The sequence below is a fragment of the Ciconia boyciana genome, chromosome 4, assembly GCF_034638445.1.
Source record: "Ciconia boyciana chromosome 4, ASM3463844v1, whole genome shotgun sequence".
In the NCBI taxonomy this organism is placed as follows: domain Eukaryota; kingdom Metazoa; phylum Chordata; class Aves; order Ciconiiformes; family Ciconiidae; genus Ciconia; species Ciconia boyciana.
In genome coordinates this window covers 81155945-81181104 of record NC_132937.1, presented here as the reverse complement: position 1 = coordinate 81181104, position 25160 = coordinate 81155945, and the positions used below count along the sequence as shown (strand labels likewise).

Below are 25160 nucleotides of genomic sequence, written 5' to 3'. Positions count from 1 at the left end.
AAACAAGGACTCTAAACAGTGTTCGGACGACACACACCTCTCTACATGACTGATTTAGACTTGAATTTAGTTCTGGTAGCATAATTGTAGCCCAAGGTTAAAAGCCATGTATAACCAATGTGCTCTTTTCAGTGCTGGAGTCATACAATCAGATCTGTGTTGCTGGCATCACTTCGATAGAGAATTGCCTTCAGCAGGTTATTCTGCATTGTGAAAAAATATTTTGATTATATAGAAGTTTGTCACCGCAGACTGTAAATGGCTCTTCAAATGGCTTTACTTCTGAGAAATCCCTTGAGGCATTTAAACTTCATTTTTATTTTATTTTTTTAAATTTGTGCATACTGTGTCAAAATATATAATAGCAAAGTATTTTCAAAATCTGTTTACATATCATACAGTATAGCACAGAACCTTGGAGTTCTTTATGATCTTAATGTTTGACATATTTTTGGGTAGAGAATCTCCCATATTAAGTCTCAGTTAAAAGTTACCTTTTATTGTCTACTTTCAGATTCCATAAAGTTTGTTAAAAAAAAAAAATCAAGTAAATACAAATAAAATTATTTTATTCAATATACTGGACTTTTAAAACTGTTTTGCTTTACTAAATGGATTTCATAATTCTTCTGAGTAGCTTCTACACAGATGCAGTGGATCATTAGCCAGACAAAGAGTTTTCATCTGAAATATTCTCTTCGTGTGAAATTCAGTGGGAGTGTGGTGTATTGATGTATGTCAATAAGAGATATTCCATGCAGTCTTTTGGAAGAGTAGCTGCGTGCAAGAGTAGCATTAGAACCTGTTTCCGAAGTCAAGCCTTTGCAGTACATTAAAATTGTACAGCTGCACTCTGATTATTTTTTTAATACATATTTTCCTTTTAGTGTGAAATAATTCTGAGTTTCTTAACCATTCTGTGTAAAGAATGAAACACTGGGCTTTAAAGTAAGTGGTAGTGGTTTACTGTTAGAGAGATGATGAACATTCTCCACTTATTTAGTAGTAGTGCCTTACTTCCTATGCTTGAAATGCTGCTCAGAATCAAAGCAAGTAACTTTGCAGCTGTTGCATTTGTAGCAGGTCAGTTTGTGCGTTTCAGGCATACGGTAGACACCAGTATGTCTTTCTACTTGCCAGTCATTAAGGCACGTTCTTTTCCCTAAAGGACTTTCTAAAGGACAGATAACTGAAGATCTCTCAAGCCAGATGAAGTGCACCATTTGCCACTGCTGAGCCCAAAGAGACAGGATATAGACCCTTTCAGTCAGCAAAAAGAGTTTCAGGAATAACTATGGTTCTGACTTTGCAATGCAGTGCAAGTGAAAAGGGTAGAGAGTTGTAGCCCTGTCACACATGTTGGAGCGATCCAGTGGGCATCTTCAGGCTACCAGTGTCCAAACCTGTAGCAGCCTTCCTACTTAGAGAAATTGTTTTTATTTCTATAAGCAGATTAATTTCCATGGCAGCATTGGGAACATCACCAGTGGTGGTGGTCTGCTTGGAAAAGCAGAGAAGGAGCATGGGGCAGGGCTTGGAAGTAAGACATGTGATACAGGCATGTCCAGTAGTCACTTTCCTTGTAGGAGGAGAGGCTACATAGCTGGAAAAACTGTAAGAAGTCTGGAGCAGTGGAAGCAAGAGGACTGTAGGGCTGGTATTGGGGAGGGGGAATGAGGCCCTTCAGTAGGACTGGTGCAGAGTAAGAGAATATTAAAACTTGGAGATATGGAGGGTGGAGGCAAGAGAAAAATAGGGAAGGGAATGTGGAGTAAGAGAGGAACCAAAACGGTGGAAAGGATTTGAGCTGCCTAGGATGAGTGCATAGATTAGGGGACAAGAGCGAGAGGGAGCTACTGACTCAAGCAATGTAAGGGAGTGAAGTGAAGAAGATAGAGCTTGGGAATTGGTTTTATTCCCCACATCCTGAGATGACCTGAAATTCAGCTGCAAATAAAATAGTAGAGATCCCTAAAAAAGAGGATCTACCATGCTGGGACTGCACTACAGCAATTCCTGTGGAAGTCCATTCTCGCGGAGGCACTTAATGGGATGTTGGTCAGCAAATGCTGAGATAGCTTCCCTGAACCGAAGACTCTCATGGGGTCTACGTCGCTGAGAATCCATGAAAAAAACAAACAAAAAAACCCCTTGGGGCAAAAGTCATTGAAAATTGCACAGTATTTGCTTGTCCTTGACGTCAGATGGTGGCCACAAGTTGAGCCATGGTGGAGTGGGGTGGTTTTTTGGAACATGGTGAAGTTACAATGAAGATGAGATGTAATTGTAGCTACCCATCCCTACCCGTGCCTCTCTGCCTTGCTGGAGAACTGTCTACCAGTTTTTTAGCATTTAGTACATCCCCTGTTAGAGGAAGGAGCTTTGAATTTCAGAAGAGTTGAATAAGGTCCTCTAAGTCTCTGCTGGGAAACAACCCAAATATTGGTACTTTCTTACTTGGCTTCATGAGGAATTATGTATTTGATTATCTTGGGGCAAATCCGTACTTGCAAAATCCTAAACTATTGCTGCTGAGTTTCCCTGTCTGCGACCAGGTTCTCATCTGTGAGGGACATCAGGATAGAGAAGCAGAAGTAAGGGGACAGCAGTGAAAAATCATATTCTGTTAATAACTAGTTAATTTATCATGGCAAGTAATTCAACAGTGTTCTACTTCGAAAAGCAGCTCATATTTCTTGCTTTGTTCTCTGTATCTGTAAGCTACTTTGGGTTGTTTATACAGATTTTACATTTCACATGTCCTTGGCCCCCAGTTATTTTACACCTTCCCCCCCCAGCTAAATAACAGCATCTTTTCAGGCTGAATGTTGACAGCAGAGGTATCCTTTTCTAAAGGCTGCAGGAGGCATATTTGTTTCCCATTAACTCCCATAGTTTGTTCTGGAGCCAGTGAAATGTGTATGCCATCACCCCACACTGAGAATCTAATTACTTTAATTGGTTTGAAATCTTTAATCTTTTTTAAGTTGACAAAAATCTGTGCTAATAACCAACTCTGCATGCATGATTTGTTATTCTTAATGCCCCAACTGACGTCAAGCAAACAAATGGTGAACATTGAATGTTCCTGTGTAGCAGACATTTTGATTTTGACTGTGTAGTTAACACTAGATTGCATTGCCTCTCCCATTTTTGTGGTTATTGTGTCTTCTGACTAGAAAAGTGTTAAATGATAAATCAATGGACAACAGTTTCACAGTTGAGAAGCCCATAACCTAAAATCTCTTTTAAAAGAGATGTCCAAATGCAGCTAAAACATAAATGTGAGCTGTGAAGCTTAAATGTAGCTAGCAAAAGCAAACCATGCAATTACTATCCACCCGTAATAATTTTGTGTTAACCACCATTTTACATTGCTGAGGCTGAAACTAAATAAGAAATTAAATTAAATGGCTTTACCATGTGCTTGAGGATGTAAAAAATGTCTTGGCTATTGGGGCTTGCACTATGCAGAACTACACGGCCACAACCTTTTGATGTTCCAGCAGTGGTGGTGTACAACAAACCCACTCCCCAATTCTTGCTGTTTATCAAGCCTGTATTTATAAAATTAATGCCTTATGTAATCCTCAGCAGCACTCAAAGGTTGCTGATGTTGGCTTGGGCTGACAAATGTATGCCAGCTGGGTGCCCCTGTCTTGTCCAAAAGGCTCACAAACTGTCCGTGGTTCTACCTCCTCTTCCACAGAAACAGCTTTGAACTGGCTTGTTGAACAAAGAAAGTTAAATGTATCTTTTCAATAGGATCTGAGGACTGAGGTTTTAAACATCGTCATTAGGGCTTTCACAGCAACTTGTTTGGTACATAGCTGCTGGCAGATACGATAACAGCATTTTGGACGACTGTTGGTAAGTATGTTTGTATTTATGAACTTTTCATCTTGAGGAATTTTGTTCTAAGTGGAACAATCGTCAGCTGTGGAAAAAACTAAGAAGTAAATTGGGCATTGGAGAAATACCTGAACTATGTATGTTGAAGCACATATTATGTCTACCTTGCTCCATGCTCTAACGCCCTGTAACAAAGTAAAAGACAACCTAAGAGGAGCTTCTTCAGCTACATCAAATATGCTGTTCTTCCTGCAAGCCAGTATCAAAAATGAAATATCCCTTAGAAACAATAGTGTTCCCAGAAAAATACATTTCACCTTTGTAGCAAGTCCTCAGCCATTCAGTTTGGAGTTACCTTGTGTAGAGGGGAAGGAACAATGATTTCCAAAGTCGGAGCCTTTGTGGACAGCCCATCTCCTGGCATTTTGGGAGAACCCTGCGGAGGTAGAACACATGCTGTTGGGACGTGAGAAGGAAAGAGACCCCCAGGTAAGCAGATCCTGTTGCTGCAACTAGAATGTGAAACGTCTCTGAAATTTGTCAGCTGAATGAAAATATTGGTCTGTTTATGTTGGTGTTAGATCCTGTGGTTGTTCTGAAAAGCTCTTCTTTTGCTATTGCAAGTAGAGACCACTTAACAAGTTTTCCTCACTTCAGACAAGCACTGAGTGAAAGAGAAGAAAGTCTCATCATCTTTATACTAAATGATTAAATTACTCCACTGAGTGGTTATAGTATGTCATAGATTTACACTTTCAGCCCACTATTTTAAAGCTTTTGTCTTCCTGGTCTCTATTTGCCTGATTAGTTTCTGAATTTAATAGAAATTAATGAACTGTTGCTTTGGGAAGCAGGGAAAACTCTATTATTGCTCGTGAGCTGTAGCTCTCACGGGGTGGGTTTTTTTGCAAGACAGTCGGATGTTGTGGGTGAAGAACTGCCCACACAGCATCTTCTCAGGGCACAGAAAATGACAACTTCCAAAGGTTTTCAAGCTGCACCCACCAAAGACAGCAAACCCCCACGCTACTGCTTTGTTTTTGAGGTACTGGAAAAGTGCCTTGTTTGATAACTGCAGTGCAAGAGCATCCTTTAAAACATCCGTCCACTTGTAGGTACAGGCCCGGTACTTGGGAATGGGACCGGACAGAAGTGGCCATTATCACTGGGGAACAGGCAGGATCCCGAGGAAGGAAACAGTCCTGCCTCTTAATAAAAAGGGGAAGGTCATCAAGGAGGAGAAAATCTGTGAGAGAACAATCTGCAGCCTCTCATGTTGAGAATTTCAAAATGTGCACGGGAGGGGAAAAGTTTGTGGTAAGGAAAAAAGCTTTCAACTTGCTAGATTAAGTTGTTTATGTTATACTCAGAAATGAGGGAGATACGCATGTGGAAGCCTGTGTTTTGGCAGTTTTAGTCGTGTATGCATGTGAAGGTGGCTTCCATGTTAACTGGTAACAGTGACGATAACCAGGCTCTGGTACGAGGACCAGGAGCTACCCTGTGCACTGGTTAAAGCAACCACCTTGCATGCTTGCAGTCTGAGAGCACGGAGGCCTTCATGAAGCTATTTCTGCAAGAGCCATCCCTGTGTTTCCATCCAGATCTCTCCCCATGTCCCTTTTGCTACAGCACATGGGACAGAGGCTCTGCCTCACCCTGGGAGAGAGGATGCCACCTTATCCTTTTATGAGAAATCTGCAAAAGGACAATCTGATGTGAAAATGACACAATAGAAGTCAAGGCAGAACTTTCTGTTGTTCGTCACCCTTCCTGAGTGCTTGTGGGAAAGGAGTGGTGCTTATGCTGCCTAGAAAGCTAAATAGGCAGGACTGCTGTTGAAATTGCATGCTGCCTTTGGATAATTTAAAGGTTTCTCTAAGCACAGCGCTATATTTATTTCCTGTTATGCTGTCCAGGAGTCTTCATTTAGCAACCTTCTTTAATTTATGACCATGTCTTACTGAAATAGGCTCACTTCACAAAATTACATTTTAATCTTGGACCACACATTCATTCTGCTTATACCATTAAAGCCTCCTTTAACTTCAGACTCATTGTGGAGGAGCATCGCACCAAAAGGCATCTGTATAAACCTACGGCCGGGGGAGCTTTTCGCAGGGGTGCTCTTTCACGGCAGGTTAGACTAACAACTGTTGGGAACGACGCGGGGACAGCTGATCCTGCCTTGGGGCAGTTTGGTGGGCTCTTAAGGACCCTCCTGGACTATTTTTTACAGTTCTTTAGTTCTTATTCAACGTTGTAATTTTTTTAACACCACCATGCACCCCTTCCCCCTGCCTGCAAATTCTTAAATTAAGAAGTTTTGCTGGTGGGACTGTTTAATGTAGTGCTGATCTGCAAGGTACATAGATGGGAATGGGGGGGATATTTCCATAAATAGCACAAAGATACTTTAGAGGAAATCAGAAATCTTAGAAGGATTGGACATATTTGCACTCTGGTCTGTACACTCATACTTTACAGATCAGCTGTCCCCAGGCAGTGCTGACTGCCCAGCATCCTTCCGAAATAGCCTCTGAAATACGCAGCTCTCTGGTGGGGCCAAGGACAGGATTCTGCTAGAGATGTGCCTGGATGAGGCTTTCCAGCACAGCCACAGGGCTCTTCTATATTTTTGTATATGGCTCTATATATAACTGCCTGTATATGGCCAGACAGAGTGTGTCCTGCAGAGTGGTGATAACATGTGCCCTCTGTGGCTTCCCAGTTGCTATAGATAGCTTCCTGCATAGACCATGGAAACTGCTGCTACCGCCAAACTTTTCTAATGGCTCCGTGCCTTGACATTTGTTTTCAGTGTAAATAAACTCCAGCCTGAAGTAACTTCCTTCTGCAGAATGAGGAGCTGCTGGTAAGAGCGAGGACTGTGATGGTGGCCTTCGAAAGAAAAGGTGTAAGCCATGTTAGCTAAGTGAGCTTTCCTGGCCGCATGCCAAGTCCTGTCCCCTTGCCCTCTGCTGCTACAGGCTTATCCTCATTTTTATTAAACCCAGACACGAGGGAAGAGCAGAGGCACATGTCTTATCCTGCTCTGCCTGAGATGCATACCCCTCCCTGCTGAGGGGTGCTCCTGCCTTTGAGGACGAGTTGGGAACGGCGGCGATGGGTGGGAAAGCCGCTCCCCAGCCCTGTAATGGCTGCCGGTGTGCTCCTGTGCCCAGGGGCCCTCAGCACGGGACGCAGGCGGGCACTGGAGCCTGCGCTCGGCCCTGCGGGCCCCATGCACAGCAGCAGGTAGGCTCCTAGCACCTTCCTCCTGCCGCTCCTGCGTGGCCCAAACTCTGCATCTCCCTACCACCCGCCTGTAACCCCTCTGGACTCTTGCAGGCCGCCTCACCTCCCGTGACTCCAAGTCATGGTCCAGGAGCCACAGAACAGGGAGGCTTCACAGGTCCCTGCACGAAGCAAAGGCAAGCACGCTGCTTTTGGCTGCGGCAGAAACCTGAGCAAACACACAGACCGGCATTTGAGATGTTACGTAGCGTCTGATCCCCAGGGAGGGCAGTTTTTTAAGCCGAAGACTCCGCAGGCTATGAAGAGCAACAGTTCCCACGATCTCCCTTCTATAAAAGGAAATTAAAGTCTGCAGCAGCTGTTGATCTGATAGCCAGTCTGGACTGCATCCCCCTCCCATCCCCTTGCTGGCTGCCCAGACTACTCCAGCTACCCACGGATGACTTCTGCCATCAGAACAAGCTGAGCCTTCTGGTGCTTTTTGACGCTAGCCAGATTTGGAGCAAACATGAATGTTAATAAAGTCTTTTTTTTTTTTTTCCCCCCCAACTTTCAAAAATAAGTGCTCCGATGTCAGTCACGCCAGCGAAGGTCTGTACACTACAAACACTGGCAAAGGAAGATTCAGACACTTCAGAGGTGCTTTGCCTTGTGGGCTGAGACAGCTCTAGCCTACACACTTCTGCTCATCTAGTGGTGTCAGTCAGGAACAGATTATTCTTGATTGCTTTAAACTAATGGCAAAGATAAATAAATAAATCAAATCAAACCAGGCTAAAATGTCCTTTTGCCAACATAGTTTATTTCACCCACGCCAGCTCTACAGGAAAACAGTAAAAAGGTAATAAATAATGCAATATTCCTAGCTAGCAGGAGAAGGGTTTGTCTTGTCTTTAACCAGTCTGAAATGCTTGGCTGGCAAGTTATTTGGGCAGGACTCTGGGAGGAGCCACCGCTGGCAGACCAACATGCGTTTGACTTTCCTCTCCGTCACAGCAGGGCAAAGCAAGCATACCTCCATGTAGCTGCTGTGTTACAGCTGAATCAGAGGGAAATCCATTCCACTCAGGCTGCTGCACCAGGGAGCCCATTCTAAGTGTGCCGAGGAGAACTGCTGAAGTTGCCAAGAGGCCTGTAGAAGTCAAAGGAATGAAAAGAAACTTGAATGGAAAACCAGGGAGATTTCCTTTTCTAGAAACTCCAGAATAGTGCATAAGTGCTTGTCTGCCCATGATAGGGCCCAGGCTCACATCATCAGGGACCATGCTTCTGCATATCAACCATGTGATAAAAGCAACCAAGTTCATGCAGCCAGGTTTGTACTAGCTCACTCTGCAGTGCAGCACGTACGGGACAGGAACGTCTCCCAGAGCAAAGCCAAGCTCCCGGGGCTGCAGGTCTCTTACAGTACACCCTGCAGCTGGCTCTGCACCTTGTTGTGCTTGGCTTGTCCTGCATTGCAGCACACACAGGGAACCAGCCAGGACAAACTGTTGGCCCAGGTCCCCGCTGTGCTCCACACAGTAGGACCAGGAGCAGGAGCGTCGCTGTACTTCACTCTTGGCTCTTTAACACTACAAGGAACAATTTGCTTTGTTGTGGCTTCAGATAAACTCCCCTAAGTGCCATTTTTGGCCTTTTGCTCTGCACTGCACTTCCCTTTACACTCATAAGCCAAGTTTGTTGAAGCCAGTGGTTCTGTGAGGGGTCACCAGCACCTCTGTCAGTCTTCAGAGGGAAAGGAGACACAGGAACCTCCATCATCGGCGGGGTGCTGCCTGCCCGGGCTGGCTGGCAGTGCCCCCACTGCGCTGCAGCGCCGCAGGCAGGTACTCCCACAGCGGGACACCTGCCTGAGCGCTGATCCCAGCTGGGTACTGGTGTTCCCAGCAGGCCATCGGCGTAAAGGGTCTGGGGGAGCTCGGGCGCCCGAGGGAACACAGGTAAACACAGGGAACACAGTGTGAGGTGCTCGTTCTGGCGCGGCGTGAGGCCGGGAGGTGCGGCAGTCGTCTGGCTCATGCAGAGCGCAGCGGGGTCTGCACAGACCTCGCTCTGTGCAAATTCAATCCGCACGGAGCTTAATCCACTTTCAGCGAGGATTAAAGTCTGTGTTAACACACGGGTAAATGCAGGGGAAGAATTTTGTGGCAGGAACACGGGGCATGCCATTTTGAAAAAGGAAAGTTAACTCAAACCTAATCCTTGTGTAGTTAAGCTGAAAGAAAAGTGCAGGAGCCCAGCTGACGCATTTAAGCCTTGAAGGCATAAATTGGACAAGCGTTGTAGAGAGGCGTAATACTCTCTGAAGGCCAGCTGAGTCTGAAAAGCTTTTGGGTCTATGCCTCCTTCTTCAGAGCCTTCGCTGTCAGAGACATACCTCTTCTGCAAAACACACAAAATCACTAAAACATACATCGCCGCCGTCGCACGCAGATCGCAGTAGCGCTCATCTTTCCCTTATCTTTCCCTGATTTGCATGTCTCTGATTTCTTCATTAGACAAATTCTTTTAAGAAAATGAATAGAATCAGGAAATTAATAGACTCAAGCCTGCTGTGTTTTGCTCAATTAATATTTGTTAAAACTCTAGATACCCGAAATTCTCTTTATATTGTCAAACTTGATTAACTGTAGTTGTAGCAAAAAATGGCAATTACATTATCTATTCATGGTATGCATCATTACGTACTTGAGCTGATTCCTTATAAATATCTAATAACATACTCAATACATTAAATATTAATAGTAGTCTACATACTTAACCCATATTTCTTAAATGAGCTTGTTCCCAGGAGCATGTGATATTGTACTAGTATCACATGGGACCAGCTAGAAGGAAATCATACATAAAGATAATTTTTCACACAGCACGGATGCAGTTTTCACTCTGTACTTTATTTTGTGTGTATGTGCCTCACAAATACTGAATGGATGTTTACGGTATTTGGATGGATGTCTTTAAATGGAGCAAGACAAAAAGCCTAGAGGTAGGTATCTCTGGTGTCAGAAAGGTCTGAGCATACTAGAACAAAAAGTCTGGCTCCAAAATATTGTGGGTTTGAAATTCACCTTTTAATTTTACTACGTTTGCCTTTACCAGAGGACCTCCAGCCAGAAGTAAGGGAAATGAGAGTACAGGCTGAAGGTGAGACTTTCTTCTGGCCATTAGCAATGGATGATGTTGACTTAGCTGCAGAGCAGCAGCAGAAGTGCTTCAGTATCCTGTGTTGATTGTTACTCTTTGTTTGCCATGTTTAGTGTTACAGGTTTAGCAACCTTTTTGGTTTTGCCAGTATCTATTAGAACAAAGTATATAAAAATAAATAAAACCCTGCTTCAGTCTGTGGTGACAGGGAGTAAAAATTTGATTACTAAGGAAGGCTAGAGACAATGAGGAGGTAAAAATCAAATTCTCCAACAGAAAGTGAGGATGTGAATCAGCAGCTGCATCACAGAGAGAGATCTGGGGATCCCAGGGAATCACAGGCTAAATCTGAATCCTGAGTGGGATTTATTAACACAAGTATCAGGGAGAAGGTGCAGGAGTTTGTCTGCTTGAGGTGGCCTTGGCGGGACCTCAGCTGAACGTGGAACGGTGTTGTGGTTTAGCCCCAGTCGGCAATTAAGTACCCCACAGCCGCTCGCTCACCCTCCCCCCGGTGGGATGGGGGAGAGAATTGGAAGAGCAAAAGTAAGAAAACTCGTGGGTTGAGATAAGAACAGTTTAATAATTAGAACAAAGAAACAAAAAAAGAAAAATAAATTGTAATGAGAAGGAAAACAACAAGAGAGCAAGAGAGGAAAAAAACCCAAGGGAAAAAAACCCAAAGTGATACAACCGCTCACCACCTGCCGACCGATGCCCAGCCAGGCCCCGAGCAGCGATCGCTGCCCCCTGGCCAACTCCCCCCAGTTTCTATACTGGGCATGATGTCATGTGGTATGGAATAGCCCTTTGGCCAGTTTGGGTCAACCATCCTGGCTGTGCCCCCTCCCAGCTTCTTGTGCGCCTGGCAGAGCAGGGGAAGCTGAAAAGTCCTTGACTAGGGTAAACACCGCTTAGCAACAGCCAAAACACCAGTGTGTTATCAACATTATTCTCATACTAAAATCCAAAACACAGCACTATACCAGCTACTAGGAAGAAAATTAACTTTATCCCAGCCGAAACCAGGACAAATAGACACAGAAGCAGATGGTTCCCTGACTACTTGCCAAGAGACTCCAGATAGTTGTGCTCCTTTTTCTTCCCCAGAGCAGCACAGGTGGGAATGGTTAAAAAAAATCCCCTTGTGGTGCCTAAAAGAACTAGTGGGGATGGGTGTTATTGCAGGGAGAGGTTTAGGTCTGTGTGCAGGTACTGTGAGCTTTGAAATACAGTTTGGTGTCATTTGTCGGGCTTGTAAAACCTTTCCAGGCATCAGAAGGTCTCATCTATTTAATGGCAATTTCTTTTTCTGCTACTGACAGCTCCAATTTACATCACTCCCTGTGGAAGGAAGCAGTTTATATAAAATTCATAAACTATTTACACGAATTCTCTTCAGAGAATTGCTCAAGTTGGATGCAGGCCTCTGAACACTGCTAAGAGAATAAAAGCAGGTCACAATCCTTACCAGAGGCATGCGTGGATATGTGTTTAAGTGGTGGTTTTTTTCATTATTTCAAATGTACAATTTAACATGGAAGTAGTTCATGCTGAATACCAGCACAGTTTTCCACCACCTTTAACATCATCTTTCTTGCATCTCTATTGCTCTGGCATTGCAATTGTCAGTGACCTTGGAGTCCTCTGAGATGGAAGTACATCTACACAGATCCATTTCCCCCATGCATACTGTAAAATGGTGCTCCTTCTCTCCTCCATAGTGAATTATTTGTGTTAGCCCTTCCCGTATTGCCCCCTGCAACTGGTCTCAAACACTCTTCCAGTAGATTTCCTCAGGTAATGATGGCCAACAACTTAAAGCGTGGTGTACCTGTGCGCAGTGGGTGAAGACCCCGCTCAGGATGCTAGATGGCTGCCAAGGGTGCATGCTTGAGTGGATTCCCTGTATAATGAAAATAGGAAAACACCTTACCGTCCTCGGGGAGCAGAAAGAAAAGAGCATCTGAGCAGGCTCCACTGCTCAGATTTAGTTCAGAAGTAGAAACTAAGATGGAGAAGGACATCAACCAGAAAATCGAGAGCTGTCACTGCTGTCCTGGAAGAATCAACATAATTCACAGGTCAGGAAACACAAATTTCCTTTATATTTTAATTTCTATACCAATGTGCCAAGACAGAGCCCTGTGTTGCATTACATTTCAGGATTGCAATACAGGGCCAGATTTTCCACTGGTATAAAATTATACGTATTAGTTTATATCAGTGGATAATCTAGCCCGGGAGCCTTGCTTTTTTGGAGACCTACTTGAAGTTAAAGTGATACAAAGCAAATTAAATTCTTCTACTGATTTATTTTAACATAATATGGCATGCTCTGAGACTGATAATTTCAGGACAACTGAAGGTTTGAATTCATTTTCAGACACCCTGGTTCCACAGAAAGGAACTGACCTGAGAGACAAAACAAAAGGAGGAAAAGTGTGAAAAGCAAATTCATATCTGCGATTTATGTGGAACAGGTGAGGAGCTCCCAGCTATTTCTGACATACAGCCTACCTCAGTAAAGGTTGTGTAAAACACAGCGACCGGTTACCAAGAGGGGTGAAAGTCCCTAGGCCACCAGCTGCAACACGAAGCTTCTCCATCTGTCTCCAGCCTTCCAAGTGCACATTCCCCTGTCAGCCTGCAGCCACTCAAGACAAAGGCTAGCACAAACTTTCTTCCATCTGAGGGGAGGTAAACAGGATCGCTCAGAATGGCTACAGGAATCGATATATGCTGCAGAGAATAGTCCCAAATTCCTAGCTAGTCTGGATCATGGAGACAGCTCGTGTTAATGGTACTGAACCGTCCACAAGGCTCTGCCCAGCCTCACAGGACTCTGCAGAAATACATGCTTCTGCAGGGCTGATGGCAGAGAGCGCTGTCATACAGGGGCCAGGATCATCCCAGCAAGAGCTGCTTGGGAGGATGCCATTGCCGAAGCTGTGAAATCAATGCAAAAGTGGTTTGTGGCATCCTCCTGCTTGCCTATCACTGGCAGCCACCCAAACCTGGAGTGCCAACAGAGCTAACGCTGAAACAAAAGTGCTCCAAGAAAAGAGCATGAAAGAACCATCAGCTTCTTCCATCTTCTCACGTATCCTTCTTGCCCTGGCTGACTTCATGACTTGAGCTACGTTTACATCTCTACATACACGGAGCACTCTCATGAGAACCACAGCACTCCCATGCTCTGGCGGACAGCACAACTCAGCTGTGACTGGGGTGTTGATCAGTTTATGGAAGCAGGACATGAGGAGGTGAAGGGAGGGGAACCAGGAATCATCCTTTCTGTCCAAAGTCCTTGAATTTCAGCCCAGGCTGGCCATAACCTACACCATGTAACAGAAAGTGAGGGGGAAGAGAAAAAAACAAATCACACTGGTGCCGCAAAAAATCATGAGACAGCAGCCATAAATTTAGAGCACATAGTTCAAAATACTGCTATGATTCATGGCCAAAGAACGCAAGACAAAAGTGCCGCTTCAGAGCAGGCGCACGGCCTGTGCACCAGGGGACTCACAGGCTTTGGGAGATGGTTGTTGGGAGTCGTTTAACATGAACATAACAAAGCTGCAATGAGATTCAGGTGCAGACGTGCCTCCAGCTGAAAGGGTTCCGGAGCAGTAAACCACTGCATGTCGTCTTCTTGCACTGCGGAGCAGAAAGGGTTGTAAATTCCTTGGCTTTTCACACAGCCTGTCATTGCTGAGCAGTAAGGCCAAAGGTATGTTTGCTGCCTGGCGCTGGTTATCATTTGGAGATTCACACTGATATTGTGGTATGACCTTCCTTGACTCCTGAGTGGGATTTATTAACACAAGTATCAGGGAGAAGGTGCAGGAGTTTGTCGGCTTGAGGTGGCCTTGGTGGGACCTCAGCTGAACGCGGAACAGACACAGAAGCAGATGGTTCCCTGACCACTTGCCAAGAGACTCCAGATAGTTGTGCTCCTTTTTCTTCCCCAGAGCAGCACAGGTGGGAATGGTTAAAAAACTGCCGCTGTTGCGGAGGCCACCACCAGCACAGTGTCCTGCAGTTGACTACTGGACTTCGGCAGCTTGGGAGAAGCGAGGCACTCCTTCAGGCTGTCCCTTGTCCCAGCCTTGGCTAGCCCTGCTGACAGCACTCAACACTGACCCAAAGAAATTACAGTAGTGAAGATTTCCTACGTGAGTGCCATTTGGTGAGCTGGAATTAGATCAGAGAAGCAAAATATCTCACATGGAGTTAAATTATGTATTGAGGACCTCTCAGCTGCATGGGTGATGACAGCTGCCTGTCCCCTGTGCCGCTGCCCATTGTTTATTCCTGGGCTGTTTGCACAAAAGCAGTATGTGGAACACTGAAAGCCTGTCTATATCCCAATAACGAGCTATTTGATTAATGAGTCATCTGATATATATAACTGTGCAGTATCTAATAACAGAAAAGTCTGGTAGCTATTCATGAGTCCCGTTTCCTGAGAAAGAAAGGGTTTATTGTTTCAGTGAGTAACCTGTAGAGAGAATCTGGGATAACATTACTGCCGTATCAGTACGCTTAGGAAATAACATTACTACCATATCAGTATGCTTAGGAAATGCAGCCTCTGAGGGGATACGTTATACTGTTATAAAACACCCTTTGGTATGTTTTCACTACACAGGGGTGATGCGCTCCATGGGCTACTTGATAGCTACAGCGTAAGGGTGGCTTGTCCCCTTCCACCTCACAGTTTGGGAGAGAGCTGGTGAGAGAGCAGTGGACTGGTCACTCACCTTGCCCCTCTCCCCCAGGTCTTGGGGACGGCTAGGACCTTTGGGATTGGGGCAGTCTGAGACCAGAGGAGGAAGAAACGAGCCAGCTGCTGGCTGAAGCGACGTGTGGTGCCTCCACAAGAAGCAGGCTATTGCAGCAGCGTGGAATGGAGACAGGCATGGAGCAGGGGTGCGACGTCTGCAATGTCTCAACACCATTCCCCTGCTGCCCATGGGGCTCCCTTGCCCACCATCTGGGTGGAGTTTTGCAGTGCCTCTCCTGGTAGCTGGCCCTCCTGCCTGGCGTCAACATTTCAGCGGGCCCTGAGGGGTGCCTTCCTCAAGCAGCACAGGGTACTTGAGTTGCTGGGACCAGTTTTTCTGCCACAGTTGTATACAGGCATGTTGTACCCATCTCGAGTGGCAGCATCAGGCCTGGGATGCAGAAAAATAGATGATAGAAGTTTTCTTCCTATTAGAGTTACCCCACAGGTATGCCACCAGCCAAGTGCAAACACACGAGACAGATCATACACGCAATTATGTACATTACATTAGTAGGTGCTCTTCTCTGCAGATGTGTTTAGACACAATTTTTCATCTAAACAAAAGCTGGGAACTTATGAAAACCAGGTGGAGCCTGGGAACAAAGGCATCATGCTGTACCTCAGCATGCATCCCACTTCAAGCTGCGCTTTCAAGTCTCTTTGAAAAGAGGCATGCCCACCTTGGGCGCTGCCCTGGGCAGACCTGGCTGCGGCATCGGCCCCCCGCCACGGGCTCAGCGAAGACCGAGGGTGATTTTTATACGGCAACACTCTGACTTGGCGAGACCTCAGTAGGCATAACCTCGCCAGCTTTAACCCAGGTCTTGCGGCCACAGCATCTGAGCGGAGATGGTGCTTCTGGGCACCTGGACGTGCCCTGACAGTCCGCCCGCGCTGCCGCTGTGTGAGGGGTTTTCACGGGCACCCGCGGTCCCGTGACCGTCCTCCACGGGAGGAAGCGGAGGCGAGGAGAGCATCCCTGGCACCACGCCGGCTCCTCCCCGGAGGGCACCGGGGGAGGCCGGGCTGCACGGCGGGGGGCGGAAGGCGCGGCGGGGCGGTGCCCTCCCGCGGCACGGCCGCCCCGCGTGGAGCGTGGGGCCATGGCGGCGGCCGCGGACGGCAGCCGCTTCGGCTACATCTTGGACCTGCTGAAGCGGGACAAGGTAGGGGCGGCGCGGCCGTGGACCCGCCCGTGCGGGGACCCCGGGACTGCCGGCGGGGGTCCCCGGGGGCGGCGTGTCGGTGGGGGTGCGGTGGGGCATCCCCGGGACACCCGCGCGGGGCCGGGGAGGCAGCCGCGCCGGGACCGGCGTGCCGCTGGGGATGCGCCTGGAGGGGGGAGTCGGTTGCCTCCTGCAGTTTTTTTTGGGGGGGGGAACTTGACGCGTCTTCGGAGCTGATGTACTTTGGAGGCTCGCCTAGTATTTGCCGCACGCTTCCGAGCCTGCTGGATGCAAAAGTTAAAAAATAAAATGCCAAGTGTCACTCAGCCCGGCGCAGTTACGTGTCTGGCCCTTTTGCAGCCTTCTGCTCAGCGTGCGACAGTTTGTCCTTCTGCTGGTCTGTGGATGTGGTGCGATAGGGCGGGCTGCGCCCACGGCAGCCTCTGCCCACGGCAGCCTGCGCCCACGGCAGCCTGCGCCCACGGCAGCCGGTTACCGGGGGCTCTTCCTGTTATCCTTAGCTGGATCGGCTGTGGGCAATGCTGGAGTGACAAGTGTCGCCCCCAGGAAATGATTCAGAGTTTGCAAATGTTTTGAGGGAAACTAGCATGTGCGCTTCGTAGAAGAAGGAGGGGGGAAATCCAACTTCTTGTATTTGTGAGCTGCTGATACATACAGAAAACAGGGAGCGCTCCTGCCCTCCCCCCCCAAGACTCTGCTGCCGTGGGTTTTAAAAAAAAAATGAAGTAGTCGCGGTATTTTTAAACTTTTAAGTGTGGCAAACAATGGTGTTACTGGAAAGACTCTTTGTTCCGAACGGATCCTGAAGACCTTCCAGCTCATCTCCAGAGGCTGCCTTCACACCCCGTTTTTTGTGCCCACCCTTCTCCGCCCCCGCCCCCGCCACTCCCTTCCCCCCACTCCCCCACTCCCCCTTCTAAATGTCGTGGATGAGCCTTCAGAGCAGGGGAGAGAGGGGTCTCCTCGGTCATTTTTCTGCTTCTTCTTGCCCGTCAGTAACCATGCCTGGGGCTCCAAAGGAAAATTCAGATGGCCAAATCTTGTTCCTGTCCATTTCATGCAATACACAAAATCATAAAGGGTTTCAGGCAAGAAACTCCTTTTGCCTGTGATTTGCCTGTAAGGGGGTGCTACATCTGCCCCTTCTCTCACAGACAGTCTGTGCTGGTAGCTTGAATCAGACGCCCTCTGCAAGAGCATATGGTTCGGTAGACAGCCGAGTTAGCACATTAGTGTGAAATATGCATGTTTATTACAAACAGTGCTGTTCTTTATACATAGAGTATCACATTGCCAAGTCCCATCCTCAGAGACACTTGATGTACCTGGAGAAAAGAGGAGGAGTAGCAGTTGTATGACCTTCACAGACTTTCCATAGCAGCGGTCACTGCTTGAGGCTCTCCAACTGCCAGCTCTGAGACCTCTCGCTCTTCCCTTTGCATTTCTTTACCTCCAGATTAGATTACCTCCTTTTAGATTACAGCCCCTCTGTAATTTATTGATGTTATCCAGGAGCTGGGAGGTATTCTGCTGGGATAATTAAGCTGCTTTCTCAGGTGACATAAATCATGCCAGCAAGAGGACTCTTCTGCTTAGTAAACTGTATTTGCTTAGGGGCAGGGTATTACTGCTTAGAGGTCCCAGCTATCCAGTTTTCCCTTTCCCGGTCTCCCACATCAATAAAGCTTTTGCAACAAAGCCTGAGAGCATTAACATGCTCTGAATTAACTGCTAAGCATCTGGCTTTCACTGAACAAAGAACTATTAGAGAAAGAGGACGTAATAGCAATACTTTACACTCGCACACTCACCTCTTCACTGCATAGGGTCCCAACAGGTACGATACACCAGCTCGTAGACCCTGGCACATACCTCTTTCAGCACTCCTGCTGTTTTTCCACTCAGCTTGCAGTCTCTGTCAGGCCTCTCAAACAGGGCAAATCGTTATATATTGCTTTTCCCTGGGGGAATGTCACGTCAAAAACCTGTTATCTCTTTTAATGATTTGTACTAATTATTCCCCTGTGACTCTGTTTCACACACACAACTTGCACGTTGTACCTGCAACAGAAAGATGCATGTAACACTTTTAGCCCCAATAAGACAGTCCTTGTGTAATCCATATATCCACAACATCTGTTTAGGTTCACTACAATACTCTCTGAGATATTCTGGGCCTCCGAAGCACCTGTCACAAACATCACAGTAGCATCTGAGCACTCCAAAATACCCCTGTGAGACAGATTAACAATTAACTGCATTTTGTAGCAGAGGCACTGAAGCAGAAGGAGATTGTATGACCTTCTTTCAGGACTCTGAAATCCCAGTTCAAATCACAGCAAGGACGGACACTCAACTGTCTTAGAATGACATAATATTCCAGAAATGGTTTCAGGCTTCTTTTTTTCCTCTCTCTTCTTCACTGTAAGTTTCCTTTTGCAATAGTCAAACACATGAATATCCCTACAATGATTGACCCTCACTCCGTTCAAAATTGTTTTACTTGCATAGACCTATGTTTTCTTAATTGGAATGCATCTGCTTCTCTTGTAGTATCAACTTAAAGGAATTTTTAGAAAATTCTATAAAGAAATATGTGTGTCTGGTAGGGTAACTGATACCAGTACTTGTCATCCATTTTGTAGAACCATTTTCAAGCATTTTCCTGTAAGCAGAATAAAATAAATAAACCCGATATAAACCAATGTGAGTTTCAGAGAGAGGCTAGCAACACTGACACTGTCATTGTGCACTAGCTGTTGATTTTGTTGAAAGAAGGATCTTGGCATGCTCAATTTTTTAATCAAACCCCTCACCCTCTCTCGTTTTTCCCTCACTTGCTTGCTTTCCTTTACCATCTATTCCTACCCTCCGCATGGTTTGCAGAAACTGACAGTTCATGATTCATAGGGAACAGCTTTAAAAACATTTCTCCAGAAAAAGCATTTAGAGAAACAGATACTACCTAAAAACAAGCCCTACAACCCATATGATGTCAACATGAGAAATTTATAAAAATAATTTCAAGAGCCTTTCAAATTCTGCATGCTCTCCACCTGGACCCTGCAGGTGACACTGATTTCTGTCTCTCTCTTCTGTCCGGTTTCATACAGTGACCAATGTACAATTCTCTTGTGGTGGCTTTTCAGCTTTTTTCCAGGTGAGAGTAAGGGATAGAGCTACATAGGGGTACAAAACCAAATCGCGTGAGGAACTGGAAAGAGGAAATACAGCAAAGTTTACTAGCAGCTGTGGGGGCTGGGCGGGTTGCTCTGGGCTGCCTGACTCAGCTGAACTGGAGTTCTGCTCCTCATCTTTCAGAAGATAAAGCTTTACATATTTCTTGCTTATGTGTAGGAAAGTGCTTGTTTGGGGTTTGGGTCCCTATGCAGAGAATAGCCCTTTAACAGCAGTTTTCTTCTGTTTACAGAGTATCCAGAAGTGTGCCAGATGATGTCTATGTTGTGAGGGGTATTTGTGCAAAAAGGTGACTTGGGTTAGAAGAGTATGTGAAGATAACTTGGAGTTCAGTTTCAGGCAACAGCTTAAGTTAGATACTGCAGAGGAGTCTGAGTTTGAAATCTAGCAGCTAAGAGGAGTTAAAATCCAATTTGCCTGTGTTCACAGCTTCTAATCAGAGTTCCTTAGCTGGGTTAGTCAGCCTGTGTGACAAAGGTGTGTTTCCACAGCTTAGACGCGTCCTCATCGCTTCAGCTGTGGGTTCCCTGAAGAGCCTACAAGAGCATGGGATGTGACGTGGCACCGGCGAGCAGCCAGCCTTGCGCTCAGTGACCGGGGTAGCTACAATCAGAAGCAAAGGAGAGAAGGCAGCGGGACAGAACAGCAATTCCCCATGTGCTACCTGTGTATTGTTCATATTTTTTGTGCCGTATCTTTATGGTGTCAGAAACTGAGTCTGTGGCTGGGCTTCCTGTAAATTTGGTTTAATTTTTTAAAATGTAAATATTTTATATTCCAAATCCTTTTAAAAATAACAATTACATTTCATTCGTGCTAAACAGTAATAATTTGTTTACAGGTATGATTCTCTCCTAGTTCAGAGCTGGAGGGTATTTTGGTTTGAATGTCATGTATTTTGGGGAAGCTTTTTCATGATAATTCTTTCATTTGCTTGGCAAGTGATTACAATGTGTGGAGGGAAACAGCAGAGTCCTCTGTGTGGACTGTTGTCTGTAGCTGCTCCTTGGACCCCCTGCAACTGCTGCTTTCCAGGTATCCTGGGTGTGAAGCAGAGTACTATACACGTGGCAGTAAGTGAAAAAGTAAAGATATACTGAGCCAACTTAAAGCACTTTGAGTTGTGCTAGCTACAAATCCTACCCGAAGCTGATTGCAGTCCCAATATTCTGGCAGTTAGGTGATCATAGTTTTATTGGCTCAGTGCTCTGTGCATAGCAGTGGCTTGTGTGGCCTTCCAAACTTGTTAGGTCCAGCTGACGAGGTTATGGGATCTGTCAGGAAACCCATCTGACCATGAGGGTTATGGGCCTGTAGCACATCTCTGCAGAGCAGATAAATAACCAAAATCAAAGGATTAGGGCTTGATATTTTTATTTTATGACAAGAAATCCTCAAGTCATCGTTATTTTCATTTTGAAACACCCAAGGTCTATAGGCCCTTGCTGGCTGTTCAGGGTGACACAACTGAAGGGTCAAGAAGACAAAGATGAGCCTGTACTCCTGAGCCAAAACAGGCACATTTCTCTCAGGCAGCATAAATTCCTGCCTTATTGCTGAGCGAATGATATATCTTTCAGCCTGCATGACTGAGAAAATCCTGGGGAAAACAGTCATCTTCATGGTTCAACTTTTCGGGGCTAAGTAGAGAAGCAAATCACATCACTGACAATTTACAGACAGTGAGATGCAGGCTAAAACCCCACTGCATCCATCCTGGCAGAAAAGACTTCCATTGCACAGGCAGAAAAGTGTCTCCCTGGTAGCTCGGTCCCCAAGACAGTCACGTTAGCTCAAGAACAAATCGCACTCTTCATCCTGCTATCTCCACTGTGGACACGTTGGCTCTGCTCTGATGCAAGCAAGCCCAGTGCAAGGCAGGTAGCAGCAGTTCAGTCAGGAGCGCAGACCAGCAGGGAACTGGCCTAGGCTTGAGCCGCAGTTGCAAAAGCAGCACAAAAAGTCTTGGAAAGCTTTGGTCTGAGGACCTGACTACTGAAGGTAGGGGAGGTGTTGCCAGAAGCTCCCAAGCGCTTTGGGGCATGCTGTGTTGCTTCACGCAGTAGGATCCCAATTGGACTGTATAACAAGTGTAGGATTTTTATGGCTTGTTGAAAGCCAGTGCTGCATCCTTTTTTGAGTTGTACTGATAGTTAATGCAAATGATCACTTGGGAGACTGCTGTGTAGCACTAATTAAATTAACAAGCACATCTAACCTGAGGTAGGAGGGAAAATAGGATGGCACCCCCCCACCCCCTGCCTCCAGTTTCTGTCTTGTGCTGCTGTCTTGGGAATGGAAGGCATGCCAGCAACACCCCGACAGACCCCAGCTGCGGAGGGGGCAGGAGCGAATTACGAAGGATGTGTTGAACTATCTTGACACTTTCCAGGTATTACTTGATGTACAAGGAGTCCCTCGTTAGCAGAACAGGTGTCCAATCGATGCACACATGTGGCTGGAAACAAAGCAGAAGGGTCGATCTGACTTCTGTGGCCACGCTGGTCTTATATACAGGTCCCTTCTGCAGAGGCTAAGGACAGGAGTATCTTCTGACAGTGGTTTGTGCTCTTAGCTTTTTAATGCGAAAGTGATTCCCAACTGTTGGGGTTTTTTTCCTTCCACTACCTTAAAGCTAATGCGGATTTTGGCACTGCAAATGCCTTCATCCTAGGCTGAGGATGGATCAAAGGCTAGTAAAAAGGTGTGAGTGCAGAAGGGGGAGTTTGACCCTTTGGAGGCCTTCAAGAACCTTTTCATCCATGTAACATATTAATGTGGTGCAGGAGGAGGTGGAAATTAAAATCCTGCTCTAAAGTACCCTGAAGCCAGAGCAAACAGGCATACAAACAAGCTAATACCTTAATGATCTGTTAAGGAATTGAACAAAGAGTCACTCACAAGTCCTGGCCATAACAGTAGTTGGCACTGTGGTGCATCTGAAGGCTGTGGGAGGACAGGAGGAAAATGCGTGCTCCAGGTTTGCCCACGCTAGCAACACCCACCTCTGCTGGCACCTACTCCTCTGGCATGAAGTGCAGAATGGTTTGCCTTGCTGTGCCACCAAAGACAAAATTTCTTCATCCTGTTTCAAAGGCAGCAGCAGAGCCAAAGGGGCTTTTTTCAGGTCTCCAGCTGATAGTTTATTTGGCCTCAAATCAACCACATCCAGTGTCAGAGATGGGTAGCGTGCTAATGTAGAGAAGGGCTTAGTAAGAGCTACATCCTTTAAAGCCTGTCTGTAACATCAGGAAATTTGGCGATATTAGAGGTGGTTAAGGGATAACGTAGTTGTTCAGATGCTTGCAAATCATTACGGAAAACATAGCTGGAAGGCTGACAACTCATGTCCTTACCAACCCGTTCTCCTCCCCTGCTCAGTTAAGTGACATGTTTCAGGTTGAATATACATACTGTGCATTACTGGCATTATCGGAATCATTTAAAGCACAGTACTCTGTATTTTTATGAGGGCGGTTTCTAAAGTAAATGTGAAATAACATCTTCACATACGTTCTCTAGAAAGTTCTTAGTTGTAGTACTGGACATGCAAAAACATCACCTCTGTCTTCCTGATTTCCGAGTGAAATTTTCCATTCAAATTTCATGTCCAGGCCAGTGAAGCCCAGATGTAAATAATGACCAAAACCCAAATGAGACATTTCAAGCACGTTTGTTTTATTGACTCATATGAAGCGTAATTCTGAGAGGGAAAAGGAACTTCTTGTCCTGATGTTAGTCTTTTAAATAGGCAGGCAGGTCAAATTTAGGGTTTGTCAGACTGACAGCATTTCATCATTCACATGGTCCAGGCTCCATCTGTTTTAATGAACTAAACCTTCTTCTGTTGTGTAATGTAAGGACGCTGCATGCTTTCACTCCGAGTTTCCTAACAAGTGATTTTTCTCCCTTAGCCTAACGCTACGTTAACTACAGACAGTATTGCGTCTGCAACGGTTGCGCCTGCACCCTTGCCAAAACCTGAAGAAGCTGCAGATTTAAAAGCATTGTTCGTTTGTGCTGGCTGGTGGCGACAAGCGTATTTGCTGCGCTTTTTCCGATGGAAACGCGCCGTCAGGGGCGGCTGGGAGGCGCAGAGCAGGGTGACCGCTTCCCCGCCTCTCCCTCACCCCAGCCGCCGCGGCAGCCGCCCCGTGCGTGCCGGCTGCGCCCGCCGCCTGCCGCGGTGCCGCTCGCGTTCCCGTGCCCAGCGGGTCGGGACGCTCCTCTCTCCAGGGCGGACGCACACCTGTGTGACACCTCGGTCGCCAGGAGAGGTTATTAATGGCGGCTTTGGGCGGGAAAGTACTCAGTACTCCCCGCCGCTGGGATGGGCGGCATTTCCGGTGCCGCCTGGCGAAGGAAAAGGCCCCAAGTTCAATAAAGCCCATTTCCCTTCGCACCGGCGAGGCCGGGGTCCGCGGCAGTGGGGCGGGGCCGGCGGCGGTGGGCCGCGGGCGGTGGGGCGGTAGCGGCGGCGGCGGCGGCGGCGGCGGCGGCGGGGCGGCCGCGGCGGTCCCGGCGCCGCGCTGCCCCCTGCCGGCCCCGCCGCCCCCGCGGGCGTGGCCGCCCCCGCGCCGCGCCGCCGGTGCCCGGTGCCGCGCCCGCTCGCCATTGTGCGCTGGGCGCCGGCGCTGGCCCCGCCCGGCGGACGGCACCCCCGGCCCCCGCCTCTCGGCCGGACGCCGCCCCGCCGGGCTGGCAGCCGCTGCGGCGGAGCAGGCGTGGGGATGGAGGGCGATCGGCTGGAGAGCCCGGTGAGCGCGGGGGGAAGCCGGGGGACGCGGCCGCCGGGTCCGCCGGGTCGGCCGGGTCGGCCGGGTCGGGGTCTGTCGTCCCCTCCGCTGTTGCGGCTTGCGCTGCGGGGGGGTGGTGGGTCGGGGGTGGGAGCGGCAGCGGCGGCAGGCCCGCGGCGCGGGGGCGGCGGGCAGGGCTGGCACGGAGGTCTTCGGACGGGGTGGGTGCGCGCAGGGGGAAGGCTGCCGGCGGCACAGAAGCGAAATCGGCCTCATGTCGCGGCGGGCTGAACGGTGAAAAGCCAGGCGGGGACGAGCGGGCGCCGGGCGGCCGGTGTCTGCGCTCGCCACTTGATGCTTCGCTGGGGTTTCGCTTGCCGTTGGCTTTCCCAGCAGATACTCCGGCCTCGGAGCGCCGTGCCAGATGGCTGTGGGGTCATTAAATTACCGAAGAGCTGCACGGATCCACGGGCTGCGCTTTGTGCAGTAAATAAATAAATAAACAATGTCCCTGACTCGAACCCTTGGCCTCATGAAGTCAAGGCGCTTTCAGTCCTTACATGTGAATTACACGGCAGGGAAGCCTGGTGTTTGACCAGTCTGACACTTAATTTCTTCTCCCCCCCCCCCCCCCCCCCCCCTTTCTTGAAAAGCGAGCGAGCAAGCCGAGTTAAACGTATGGATTCCTATTGTTAAGAAGTATGGTTGCTTTCATTTCATTAGGTCCTTAAGTGGAACTGGGACTACTCCCCTCCTCTCCTTTCCTCCTCTGCAATGCAGACATGACCTAAAGACGAACCGAGTTTGCCTGGTGGCAGTGTTCGTTCCCGTTGAAATGAGTGTTGTCAGTGCTTCACACATGTTAATTGAGATTGGTTTGCAGTATTAACCAGAGGAGTGCCTCAAACCAGCTAAACTGTGCACAACGGTTATTCTACAGAGCTGGGGTTTGGTGACATACAGCTGTGCAGTAAGTCTTCCTGGCTCATG

The 25160-nt window shown here is 47.5% G+C and overlaps 2 protein-coding genes across 5 annotated transcripts in view; both read left to right on the top strand.

Annotated features, from left to right (window-relative positions):
* Positions 1–546, top strand: part of PGGT1B (protein geranylgeranyltransferase type I subunit beta) — a 40920-nt gene extending 40374 nt beyond the window's left edge. Inside the window, 1 exon segment of the mRNA XM_072860371.1 lies at positions 3–546. Coding sequence (XP_072716472.1) covers positions 3–49 — 47 coding nt within the window. The 3' untranslated portion in view covers positions 50–546.
* A 15571-nt stretch (positions 547–16117) lies between these two features.
* The window catches only part of TRIM36 (tripartite motif containing 36), a 32340-nt gene continuing 23297 nt past the window's right edge, over positions 16118–25160 (top strand). For 2 of the 4 annotated variants that reach the window (XM_072860366.1, XM_072860364.1), the window contains exon 1: positions 16118–16215. In XM_072860366.1, coding sequence (XP_072716467.1) covers positions 16153–16215 — 63 coding nt within the window. In that variant the 5' untranslated portion in view covers positions 16118–16152. Of the gene's footprint in view, positions 16216–24061; positions 24192–25160 lie in introns of those variants that run through there. The other 2 variants (XM_072860368.1, XM_072860367.1) reach the window with 1 other exon arrangement.